General features: G+C 33.0%; 2 protein-coding genes across 2 annotated transcripts; both read right to left on the bottom strand.

Annotated features, from left to right (window-relative positions):
* Positions 1-424: 424 nt before the first annotated feature.
* On the bottom strand, positions 425-5,699 carry LOC110700382 (phosphoenolpyruvate/phosphate translocator 1, chloroplastic-like). The gene is made up of 9 exons (XM_021877919.1): positions 5,133-5,699; positions 3,659-3,781; positions 3,403-3,555; positions 3,141-3,226; positions 2,943-3,027; positions 2,627-2,746; positions 2,460-2,528; positions 1,024-1,153; positions 425-816 (listed from the first exon to the last, which is right to left on the bottom strand). The coding sequence occupies exons 1-9, from the start codon at positions 5,544-5,546 to the stop codon at positions 740-742; spliced, it is 1,257 nt and encodes a 418-aa protein (XP_021733611.1). The 5' UTR covers positions 5,547-5,699; the 3' UTR covers positions 425-739.
* Positions 5,700-7,009: 1,310 nt separating this feature from the next.
* Positions 7,010-10,966, bottom strand: LOC110700381 (E3 ubiquitin-protein ligase BOI-like). The gene is made up of 4 exons (XM_021877918.1): positions 10,419-10,966; positions 9,379-9,482; positions 8,343-8,707; positions 7,010-7,782 (listed from the first exon to the last, which is right to left on the bottom strand). The coding sequence occupies exons 2-4, from the start codon at positions 9,476-9,478 to the stop codon at positions 7,243-7,245; spliced, it is 1,005 nt and encodes a 334-aa protein (XP_021733610.1). The 5' UTR covers positions 9,479-9,482; positions 10,419-10,966; the 3' UTR covers positions 7,010-7,242.
* Positions 10,967-13,635: the final 2,669 nt, after the last annotated feature.

Here is a 13,635-nt window from a genome sequence, read left to right as displayed (position 1 = left end):
ATATGCTATTACGCCTATTAGCATATGAGCAAGAAAGAATAACCTACATTTCACCATCCCTACCATGCACTTGGTACAACCAGATGAACATAGAAAAATCTAAAACAAGAGTGGAAGGCTTAAAACTAACACGCAATACTGAAAATTCTATATTAATCGTTTGAAAAATGACTACCATAGAATCATCCCACGCAATACTGATCTTCATAAATTCCTAAGCACAAAAATGGGAATATAAAGCAGAAAATTACATGCAAATACACCAGTGCTGACTTCAGGGCTTCAACTAATACGAGCTTCAATGGACCTGATTAGAAGTTGATTTGCACTAAGTGTAACATAACAATGTCTGTTTTCCATTGTCACGATCACGATACATAGATTTATCAAAATTTGATTACAACATAGTTAAATTTCCATAGAGGAATAGCAAAGAGTGAGCAAGAATAAACATAGATAGATTCCGATTAATAACAGCGTGTAACACTTTGGACTCTACATATCAAAACTACTTTCAAATGAATAATAAAAACTACAAGATTGACTATTTTGCCAATAAGAAATTTCAAGAATTCTCAACAAGGAATAAACACAACTCGTAAGCATTTGAATGGAAAATATTAGGAAGAAATTCAAATGCCTAATCTGACCTACAACTTAGTCCTTCCAATTAGAAAACGAAAATCTTTGCCTAAAGACAGTATGAGACAAAGTTAATAGCCACTCCCAATAGTCAAAATTAAGCGGTCTTTGGCTTTGCCTTGATGCGCTTTACCCGGGAATACAAGAAAACTCCAGCAAGTGCAATTCCAGTACCTGTAAAGAAAAATAAAAGCAGAGCATGTAAGCACTGGGGAAAACCAACGCATTAACATAACGGACAAAGGATAACTCAAGGTTTTTTTTTTTTTTTTTTTCTCCTCTTGCGAAAAAGAATGAGGGATGCTAACAGACTTTGAAATCAGCTATAAAAGTAAGTAGACTAAGAAAACAATGATAAACACATCAAAAGCAAAACTTTACCCAGAGCATTGATAGGTGAAACTGGTGTCTTGAAAAATAACACGGAGCTGGTAATGACAACCACCCTCTTCACACAGTTACCAACGGAATGGGTAACGGGGGAAACCCTTTGCAATATCATGTAAGAAACCTGAAAGATTCAAACAAAAAATAGACAAACTTAAACAACATAAGACAACTGATAGTCTCTCTAAAGCAGGGTGATTAGACTTGGGAATTTGTCAAGTATAAAATTAGACTCATTGAGATTAGGCTTCAAAACCTAATTCCAAAAAACCAAATTGAACTATCCCCGAGGATCACTCAACATTTATCATTTAATCACTAATTAGATCTCCCTTTTTACAATAATTAGGACGGTCAATGACTATAGATTTAACAGAATATTTCCCTGCTAAACCTACCTCTCAGGAACTTGATGAAAGACCTTGTGATACATATTACATAGAAATTTCAAAGTTGACAATAAAGCAACTGTCATGTTATTTAACCCCAGAGTAAAACGAAATTTTACAAAGAACAAAAATTAATCTTCACCAAAAAGTACAAGGCTGTAAAGTTGCCAAAGAAAATTCCATGAAAGAATGTCCTCATTTGCCATCCATGATAAAAAGAACACTTTATAGTGAGGACCAAAAAAAAAAGTAGTGATCCTCTGTATACTGTCTAAAGTTCTTTTTCTCCAAATATCATATAATTAGACAAAGGACCAGATACCCTAACTAGCTAGATTACAAAACACCAAAGGGCAGAAGGGAAGCAAACATTTGATGCAAGATCCCTATATTCCCATCACCAATATGCATTGCAATTTGGCATCTAAGCCCCCTTTGAAGCCAAGGGCCCAAGGCCAACATACGTGGCTTGAATTACCAAGAAGGGAGGGAAGGGATGTTGATTGTTGGAGGCGGAGGTGGAGAAGGGAATGGCAGCAGTGGCACTCTTTATAATCATTTACTACAGTGGGGAGATTGGAGGATGAGCATGACGATGAAAGGTTTCTGATATACAAAGAGGCAGGAACATGGGAATATATCCCTCCTCCCATTGAGCTTCCAACAGTCAGGAATGTAAAAATAAGGAAAATAACATATAGCATCCATGTATTAAAAGCAACAGGGATACGGAGACCGGCTAAGCAGATACTCTTATATTCTATTATAAACAATTTATAATTTCCTACAATCTACATTCCACCATGAAAACTAATTCTGCTGACACAAATAGAAACAAAAGTTACAAAAGTCAACACAATAAGCATGAACCAGCAAATCATCAATTGCATGAGATTAAGACACAGAATGTATAAATATGATGCTGAAAGCGTTTCAAGACTCATAAGAACATTACATTTAATATGGAAAAAATTCTGCAATAGCAAAGGCATAACACAGTTATACAACATCAGGGAGGAAGGGGGGTGGACAGAGTATTACCTGTTGGTAAGCGTGGAAGCAAAGAGCAGCCAACAAGGACCTTGTGTATAATTGTTGGACATTCAATCCCTGCCACAACAGGAAAAATATATAAGCAAATACATTTCAAGGATTAGTCTGTAAAATCCAACAGGCCAAAAAGAAAAGATACAGAAGGATAAACTTACTGCAGCTTCTATATATGTAGGAGTGAATTTGACACCTTCCATGAAAATAGTCGCTGGGGCTAAAAGTATAAAGGACATAACTGTTATAATAGAGAAGAGTGTTATATTGTCCATTGATTCCTGTCAAAGAAAATAATTGAAATTAACTCACACATCAATGAAATAAAATTAATCAGAATACCAATGTGTTGCATGAACTGTGCAAAATAAAGAAAAGTACTTTGACACCAAGCAACAGAAAAAAAGTCAATAATTCCCATCATGAAGCATTCTCAGTAAGGATGAAAAATTAATCCCGAGAGAGAGAGAGAGTTACCTCTTTCTTTACCATGACCTTCTTACTAAGGACATTACGGGATTGATTTGTGACATTAGAAGCCATAGCACTCCAAAAACCAGCCCTTTATAACAAAAACATATTGAACAATGGTTCAGAAAAAACTCATGCTGAAAATCTAGATGGACCCTTGGAACCAGGAAGCACAAAATCTTGTCAGAAAGTAAATTCACTGACCAGTTAAAAGAGGCCTCAGTCACAGATGCAAGAGCCACCCCTCCAACAATGGGAAGAAGTGAAAGCACAACCCAAGGAGTCGGATTCTGCAATGAGAATCATGAAAATTAACCAACACAGAAACCAAAATCACTAGCGAAAACATAAAAAGACTTCAACTGCTGGCTGAATAGTAGATTATCCTACACATCAGATAATCTTTCACAGTTCAACATTTCTATGTATGTAAAAAAATAACAAATGACAAATACGTGAAGTATACCTCTCCCAAAAAGGCAGCAGACAGTAAAACAGAGAAAAATGGCTCCATAGCTTTGATAGTGTGAGTAAACGATACTGCCACTTTACCCAAACTCATGTTGGTGAAGAGGTTGCCCAAGGTGTGTACAACTGCCAATGGCAGGATAGCAGCTAGCTGAGAAGCAGTAAAAAAACATATTTAACATGATAAAACAACAGCCCAAAAATAAAGTTGTCTAGAATAGCTTAATAGCTTTACAAACAGACTGATAAACTACCTGCCCAGCGCTAACTTTTGGTTTCTTATAGAGATTAAACATCCACATGAAGATAACGAGCACTGACCCAACAGCAAATTGAATCAATGTGACAGTCACGGGATAATGAAATGCCTTCAGAACCTGTAGGAAAGAACAGCATACATTACTAAAGCAAAAGCTGATGCAAGTAGAGAGCCACTGCTGTATACCAATGTACCTCAGATCAATATATTTCCCCATTAAATATGTACTAACTAGAGAATTTTTAACATTACATACAACAAGACCACTTACAATCTGCAGAACAAAGTGGAGCATCCCTGCACTCTAACTCAAAGTCTCAAACAAATATATTTCATTGAAAAGAAGCAATCTAACATGTACTCCAAATGAATTAATGTAAATTAAGCCCATATTACTACTTGGTAGTTGTAGTTTAAACTATACACCCCCAGTTCATGATTAAGGCTCCTAATAATTTTAAGGATGGACTTTGAGCATTAACTTCTCTAAATAGTGAAAAGTTTTAACAATATATACGATTAGATTCATATTTCAAAAGTTCAAAGCACTTCACTACATTTTTTTAATACTTTTATTATCCATATTATTTAAGCGAAACTAATCATTAACACTTGATTTTCAGTATGCTGTATATTTTTCAAAGATGCCAAAATCCAAAGTTTCAACCAGACTACCAAACTAAGTTGATCACCTAATGCAAAAGGAGCGAATGGAAACATCACCTACACTACTCTACTATAACCTTATCCTGCACTCTAAATGCCACATACTTCCACAGCTCCACCATATCCTCAAACACTCCAAATATTTCCACAATTCCACCACACCAGCAAATACCCAAATGCAATACGAAGTACTCCATATAACACATTAACAATCCATACATTCAAAGGAGATACCCTCTAAACTAGCGCGGTCACAGTCTCAAATTCCCACCAACATTAACTAACCATTAATCCTACATTTCAAAACCCAAATGAAAACACCACTCAAACACCTAAACAGGGTTTAAGCAATCATCAAGAAGCTTCAAAACTTAAGAACAATCCAAGATGTACACATCGGAGCAGCACCGAACACAATGCTGCTATCAACAAAACCCATCATTGCTATCTAAATTGCTTTGCAACCCATCAATCTAGTATCACTGTATTGACATATATACCCATTTCACTCCATTACCCAAATTTTTATTACAAGAAAATAAAATCAATAGAACATTATAACCTCCACATCATTTTCTTCTCACCTTCTATTACAACAACTTCAAACCTAAAATTTCCTTATTAATTAAGTTTTTTTTAAAAAAAATAAAACTTTTCTATAAAAGAGCATAAATAGATCAGCCAATCAAAATACATGTAAATTTTCATATATTTAGCATATACTAGACAAAGATCACGTAAAAATCAAACAAAAATTAACATATTGTAAACAAATATGAACAAAAATGGCGAAAAATAACAACCTGCTTATTGTAAATATTGAAGTAGATATTAAAAAGATACCAAAGCCCAAACAAAATCCCAAGTTCCAAAGTCCGAGAAATAGCTTTAGGAGGTTCATCAGCATCAGCACTCTCAGGCAACGACGTCGCTTTAACAACAAACTCATCCGACGGCTTCTTACCCTTCAACGACGGCAAAGAAACCAACCCATCAAATCTCGACGAAGAAGATCGACGGCTCAGATCAAAACTCGACTCATCACTCAAACTGCTAACAACGGCTAATCTTCGTGAAGCTGAAATGGCGGCGGAAGAGAGAGAAGGTCGAATTGGGAGGGAATTGATCGAAAAAAGACGACGATTTTGAAAATTAGGGTTTTGAAGAGGTTTAAGGTGGGGAATTGAGGGTGAGATTGAAATTGCAGAGCTCTGCATTTTGGGAGATTTGGGGAAGACGAAGATGAAGAAGAAGCGTTGGAGGCTCCGCCGAAGAGGAGGAGTGAGTGAGAGAGTATGAAAAATGGTTGAGTTTATTCTGCTTTTTTATTGGTGGTTTTATTTATGAATTATGACAATAATATTATTTTTATTTAATTTTAATTTTAATTTTAATTTAATTAATTTTGGTAATGTCCAAATTATGTGGGATTAATTGATTTATTTTTGGTAAGATTTTGACTTAATTTTGAGGGAAAGAAGGAATAAAATGAATTTGGTTCTATTTTGTTGGGGTTGGTGAATGGTGTTGTCAATATGGAAATTGGAATATACTTCTACTTTTTTCTTGGTTTGGAGTTGGATGGGATTTTTTGGTGGGTTGGTGACTTGGTGTGTAATAAGGAATGAGTGGATATTTTGATTAAAAAAAGAAATACTTTGAATGTTGTTAAATAAATGGGGTAAAGGAGGAGTTTAAAAAAAAGTTTGATTATTAAACATGCAATTATGATTATTAGTTATCGAGTTATCTTTTAAATTAGGGAATTTTGCTGATTTTAGAGGGGTTTTTTGTGTGTGCGTGTGATATTATAGACTACAAGAAAAGGTGAATTTTTTAATGTAATAGGCTTGTACAAGTATTATTTTATTCTTTTTTTTTTCCCCTGAGAGCCACAATGGCAGGAAATGAGAATTGATCTCAAAATCCCCTTGAATCGGAAGGAAAGCTCTGATCATTTGAGCTAACTCTCAACTAATCTTTAATTGAAAACAACTCCAAAAGTATCATTTTATTCTGAATAAGTAATGTATAGCCTATAATGTAGCTTTATCTTGACTCCACCACGACATCTAGTGGCATATTGATATATCATATAATAATAATAATATATTTTCTAAAAACTTGTATAATTTACAATATTATTACACTTTAATGACAATGTATTTCCATATTTATGAAAAAATTACACTTGTTTCATTTAAAATCATATCTTGATTGATAATTTTCGATGTTTGTGGTACAAAAATGATTCATTTCATGCTAGAATAGTACCATGTATATTACTCAATATTGATTATGTTAAATTGTTGTTATATTGAGTATAAATATAACAACAAATGTAACATAATCAATAGGAGTATCATGGTTTGTCTATCTTTTTCAAACTAATATGAAAATTCATAATGCACAAACAATTTCTATAATGGTAAAACCTTCCCAAAATAATCTATTGTCAATTGTCTCATGTTTGTTGGGAATTAAATTTGTTGTATTAAGGGCAAATCTATTTCTCAATAGTCAACACTAACTTGAAAATGCCAATTGACATGAATATGAACCATCACACAAGTAGCTTAAAAGTACTTCAATCTTCCCATTTCAGTTTAACATATACCTTTTCCCATTTATCTCAACTAGCAAGAAATTATGGTTAGAACCAAATCAGACACTCATTTTTTAGTAATACAATGCAACTATATATGTATTTATACCTAAAAATGCACAAGATGATACCCCCAAGTATATCATCATTTGTTTATGCACAACAGAAATCACTCAAAATGAAGGTCTAGACTAAGACTTTAGGCCGCCATAATTCAACATGAGAAGACTATAAAATAAAATTCCTACAAGAATTTTATATATATAACTTGGTTAATCAACAAATTCATCAGGTCTATTTTTTCAGTTTCAAGACATGTATACTTGTAAGCTTCCTGCTTTTTTCACTCGACAAACAGGGCAAATGTCGTCAATGAAAACATCACAATCTGTACAAAGGCACAAGTGCCGGCAAGGCAACAACAAAACAGAAACCTCCTTACTTTTGCATACTTTGCAATGCACCAGCTCTTTCACTGAGGGGAGATGGTTTTGATGGTTGGCTGATGGATCTTGAAGGTTCTGATTACAGCAAGAAACAGCGTCATCTGCCATATTCTCATCACAACCTTCCTTCATCAAGGTAGCGCCTTGTAGAACGACTTGATTGATGTTGTTCCTTAAGACATTCACCAGAGACTCGTTTTGTTTTGCTCTCAAGTGCCATGACTGAGCTTCCAAAGCTATCTGCCTAATTTTCTCCATCAACTCCTTGTTTCTCTGGTTCAAGTTCTCTATCTCGACATCTTTCTCATGTATTTTGTGACTGACTTCTTTCTCAAGAGCATTCAATAAAGAAACTGTGTGCCGATGCTTCAGTTCTGCAATGCCCTTCTTGATGTTTTCCTCCTGTTTTAAATGGCAAGATTAGGCATAATATAATGCAATCACATAAACCTAGCAATTAGCACACAAGTTCCTGATAATTTCTGACCTGAAGTACAAACCAACTTATATGTGATTTTCAAGATGGCAAACAGTTAAAAACTTAGAGCTAACACTCAGATTATTTGAACAAATAATGGTCAGACGAAAAAATTGTACATGCGTGTTTCTAAAGCGCCAAAACTTATTACTTGTGCAATCAATAATAACACCATAAATCTGATCAATTATTTCCATTTGATAATTTGATTGTGTAACACTATCCAATCAAAGAAGCACATAGCTTGATTAACTACATATGCCTATAAATATGTTCAACCAGAGAAAAATAGTGTATACCATCCACTCTGACTAATAATCAGCAATCAACAGACATATACATTATGTTCAGCTAAATATTATAACAACCAAGTTGATTATGTGACAATTTTATTCTGGAGGAGGTGGGGGGGGGGGGGGGGGGGGGGGGGGAGGATGTTACGTGGCAACCACTAAATAAACACAAAATGAATAGCAAAATGCACCTGGATCCTGATATACTGATCAAATTCATCACTCTGCCGCACAAGCTCTGTTTGCAGACTATCATTATGGGACAGCATCGATGAAAGATTAACAACTACGCCTTCACCAGCAGATGTGATGGAAGAATTGTGCTCCTCTTCTCCATATGAAAGCTTGAGCCCAGTGGAGACAGGGAATTGCTTCAACATATTCCTGGCTTGCCCTGCTTCATTCTGGCAAAAATTGTCATAGGATGTCACAGGAAGCTTATGCTGCTGGCTGAATACAGGTGTACCCCTTCCTACTTTCTCAGGTAGATTCACAAAGGACAAGTTCTTGTCCCCAGCCATGTTCAAGTTCATTATATCATTACAGCCAAAGAGAGCTGCCATATAGATCAATGCAACAAACTGGTGTTAATCCCAATATTGCAGCAACCAGAAGAACAACAACAGGATTATTCATAAAACTGCAAATCTAATTTAAAGCAGGACAGTGAAATGTAAATGACACTGATGAAAACCATTAAAAGCTGTTGCAAGTCTTCCAACCAACTACATCAACCTTAGCAAAACCACACTGAAAACCAATTTGTTCTTATACTGAACTAATTGTGACAATCTTGTCAATCAACCAACAACAAGATAATTGTGCTTTAGAGGTAACTTGTCAATCAACAACAAGACAATTGTGATTTTAAGGTTACTTGTCAAGCATTATCCAACACCCCAACCAAAGTAAGCAAACTGACAAAAACAGCCAACTCACTACTAATCACTGACTCCCAATACCCAAGCATAGAGGGCGAAAATCACATCAATATACAAGCATTAACCCAACGGCAGTATGCTAACTACCAAAAGCCACTATCTCCTTAACCAAGTCCCTACATAAACACCAACAGGAAGCAAATCTTCAGTCGACGAATAAGACATAAATACCAACCGCTTCACCACTCATATCAAGAGTCTAACTAAACAAGAAATATTAGTAATCCGATTATAAAGAATACCAACAAGCATTCAGGCAAACAGAAATCAGCTAAACGAAACTGACCATCCAATTGCATTGACGGCACTACATTGGCATTGTATGGCATCCTGACACTCTCCATATGAACAGGAAGCATAGGATTTGTATCATTAGCTCCAAACATGCTCCTGCACCAAATCCATCCAAACAAGTATTAAAACCCAAATACTCAATTATTAAGGACATCTTATGATATATTCCAAACACATTACATCAAATGGAAGAGAAAGAGCTACTTGCAGATTCATGTGCCGTAATACCCAAAACAGAACTGGTCAAACAACTCTCAGCCTCCACCATCCCCCCTTCCATCAAAGAAACACAGTTTGAAACGGTGACACCCATTTGCACACTACCTTTTGATTGTGCTTATAATCAAGCACCATGAAATGAGTAAAGCATAGCATATATCATGAGTACAAAACAAAAACTACGTATCATATTGAGCAATGTAAATATGAGCAACTTCATTAAGATCAACAAAAAAGCCAATCAACCAAACAGACCAGTAAACAAACTAAGAATCATGAAATGAGTAAAGCATAGCATATATCATGATTCATGAGTAAAACTCAAAAACTACGTATCATATGAAACAATGTAAATATGAATAACTTCATATAGTTCAACAGAAAATCAATCAACCAAAAAGACCAGTAAACAAACTAAGAATCCAGGAAAATAAACACCTCAAGAAATATAGAAAAAAGCAGGATTACCCTTATCACAAGCATTCTCACAATTCTCAAAGACATCAAACTTAATCAAACTTATGCTAAAGTTGATGACATTCATGAAATTACAAATTTCCTTCCGAAATTTGCAGGATTTCTCAACATCATAAAATGAAATCAAAGCAAAACAATATAAATCAAAAATTTATGGTCCAACAATCATAATAATCAAACCATAATCAGATTAAGGAGAAAAAGCAGGAAAACAGAAGATACCCATCTAAAAAACATCAAAACAAAACAACCCCACAACATAATTTCATCAAAAACCACAAACAAAATCAATAATTTCATTACAAACCCAGAAAAAAAAAGGAAGAAAAAGTTCACCTTGAAATGAAAAAACCAACCGAATGATGATGAAAATGGATGATTTAAGAAGTGGGTAAGGAGTAGTTTAAAGTATTAAGGGAGAGGTAGTACGGAAGAGAGAGAAATTAGGGAGGGTGAGAAAGAATCATTTGGATTTTTCGGGAGGATTTCAGGGGAAAAAGAGAGAACAAAACGTTAAAGAAATTTATGAACAAATAAATAAATAAATAAATTATAATTATAATTATAAATAAAAACTGTCGTCTGCAGTAGCAGAATGTAGCAGCAAAAGTTGAGGGAAGAGGGAGTGGGCTTTATTTGTGCCAAAAAAAAATGAAAATCCGAGTTGTACAACACACAGTACGGGAGGAAAGGGAGAAGAAGCAAATTCGCTCCATATCTAATTTTCTCTCTCCTCTTTTTTTGAATGAAATCTTTATTTGTGCAATTTTATTTCATTTTTCCTATTTTTTCAGTTACTATCCGTTTTTTATTTTCTTGTCTTACATAGAAATTAACTGCTGCTATGGAGAAACGTTTAGACATGATGGGTGTCATATGGTCCCGCCCATTTTAATTTAATTGTCATAAACGCTTTTGTAGTTTTGACTAAACCTTGACCATAATTGGTTTTAGGTTATGTTTTCTTCATTTAATTTAAGGTGGTTTGATATGAATTTTTTTTAATTGTAATATGGTTTGAATAGAATTTTCCTTCTTCGATTATTCGAATTGTCTAATATAGTCCCATTCACTTCACTTTATTTCTAAGAATTGAAATTATTTTGATTACACTGATTTTTTTTTAATGAACTGAAATTATTTTTGTTGATTCCCTATTATATTTCTACTTTAAATTTATAAAATTTTACTGAACTGAGATTATTTTTACTGCATATATTTTTTTTAAAGGTGAAGTGAACATGACCTTAATTAAACTTTGACATTAATTGTATATCAATGTATAAGAAAAAAAATTATCAAGGGAGGTCTCGTTGATTTGTCTCAACGTACATTTTTCAAGTATTTATTTTCATAATTTTTACAAATGTGAAATTAAATAAATATGTCAAAAGGCAAGCGAACTTCAAAAAATCTGATTTAATGTGGTCTAAAATTTTCTAATTTATTCTGATATTAACAAGTATATTATACTATGTAAGTACTAAGAATAAGTATTAAGAATTATTTTATAAAATAAAGTTCATGTATACACATTGAGATGATTTTTATAAAGTTTTTTTTTTTTTTTTGAAAGATATAAGGATACTTTTATACATAATTGTTAATTTTTTAAAAAAGTCAATAGAGATTAATTAAATAATTTCCCTTTGTGCTCATAATGACCTAATGGGTGTATAATGTGAACAAAATCTTCAAAGATTTGGAAACAATATCAAGTGCAACATTATGGGAAAAACAATATGAATGCATTAGCATAAAATAAAATTAAGTCAAAAAGAAAATCACAAAGTCATAACTGTTTTTTTTCCGCTGTATCTTCTATTCCGACCAATCTTTCTACTAATTTTATATACTTTGTACGAGTATATTTTTAATAGAAATTAGGTTAGATCCCGTGCTATGCACGATGATCTATAGTTATATTTGTACTTATAGATTATTGATTGATAAATATTATTATAAGTTAGTCGAGGAATAACAACTTATGTGATAGGTTGATTTGATATTTGCATTTTTTAATTGAAGCATCTGATATACGACTAAAAAAAAGTAGACAAAAAAAGGCAATCTTTCTCTTATTGTAAAATAGGTTACAAATTATTTTAAGAATATAATTTTTGTTTATAGTTGCCTAAATTTTTTTTAGAAAGAGTTGTAAAATCTTTTATTTTGGATATAATAATTACTACATTAATGTGGAATATGTATAAAAAAAATTGTAAATGATTTGTTTCTTTAATTAATAAAATTTTCAATTAAAAAAAAATAAGGACAGGGCATGTGTCATTATTGGTGTGTCTTTTAGTATATAATAATATTGATAACCTTAGTTTGTTTTAAATACTGCTCGTGGTTATTTTGAAATAACATTCTAATTATTTATGTTTTCTACAATCTTAAATTGTATCAAATTCAATTTTATCTTTTCAATATTTGAAATCAAACCTTTTTTTTTAATTCCTTTTTATAAAAAATGAGGATTCTTGTCATTCTTCAATGCTTTCATAGTTTTCATTTGTTCCTCTCTCAATTTTTAATAAGAACAAAAAAAAATGGAGGGATCATGGGATCTAAAGCAAGTCTCTCACTCTAGCCAATTTTCTTGGTGCATGAATATGTATACTCACAATACCACTTACGTAATGAGATGATGTGCCTTATCAAGATACTTTCACCATCAATTATCAATGTTATACAAAGTACATTTTTTCAAAAATATAAAAAAAAAAAAAAAAAAAAAAATTATAAATCTAAACACAAACGGATGTCTATGCATACATCCGTAATAATTATTCAATTACTTCGCACTAGAGTGTACCCGTGCAAAATGCACGGGATATATAAGAAAAAATAAATTCAAAATGTGGAAAGTTGATTTTGATGTTTGTAATTTAGACTTGACTTGTAATAGTCGGTAGAAAAAAAAATACGTTTTGATTTCAATATTGTTACCGTCATGCTCGTATATATGTTATACAATAGTAAAATTTTACAATTGCAATACATATACGAAGTATGCTTTACTCCATATTTACTTACGTCTAGCATGAATTTGCTTGTACTCCGTATCTGTTTAAAGAATTCTATTTAATTTTTGGAATAAATTGGTTGTACTACTTGGAATTTTCACCTAATTGCTAACAGGTTGCTTCATTTTTCTCATATTGTGGGGTAGCGGGAGTGCAGCACAGGCCGGGGTGGAATTTTTAGTTTTTGACCCTAACAAATTTGATGCCCTACACGCAAATATTGCATTTTCTTTGGATTGCATTTTCTTGAAATTATTCCTATATAATAAATAATTATAATAATATACTTACTTCACTTTCGTATTCACCATTCTTGATTACACTAATCTTCTTTCTTATCAACTCTTGCACGATAAAAAAAAAATACTATGTAGTAATTACATCATAATAAACAAAAGGGGACCAAGAATGTACTCCCTCCGTTTTTAAATACTTGCTCCATTTCTCCACGCGCGGGGTTTTAGGAGAAATTGAAGAAATTAATAAAATATGAAGGTAGTGGGGTAGTTGAAAAAATAAAA

Source organism: Chenopodium quinoa, unplaced genomic scaffold, assembly GCF_001683475.1.
Source record: "Chenopodium quinoa cultivar QQ74 unplaced genomic scaffold, ASM168347v1, whole genome shotgun sequence".
NCBI classification, from domain to species: Eukaryota; Viridiplantae; Streptophyta; class Magnoliopsida; order Caryophyllales; family Amaranthaceae; genus Chenopodium; species Chenopodium quinoa.
Note: the sequence above shows the minus strand (reverse complement) of the source record. Positions and strands in the feature narration are given on the sequence as shown.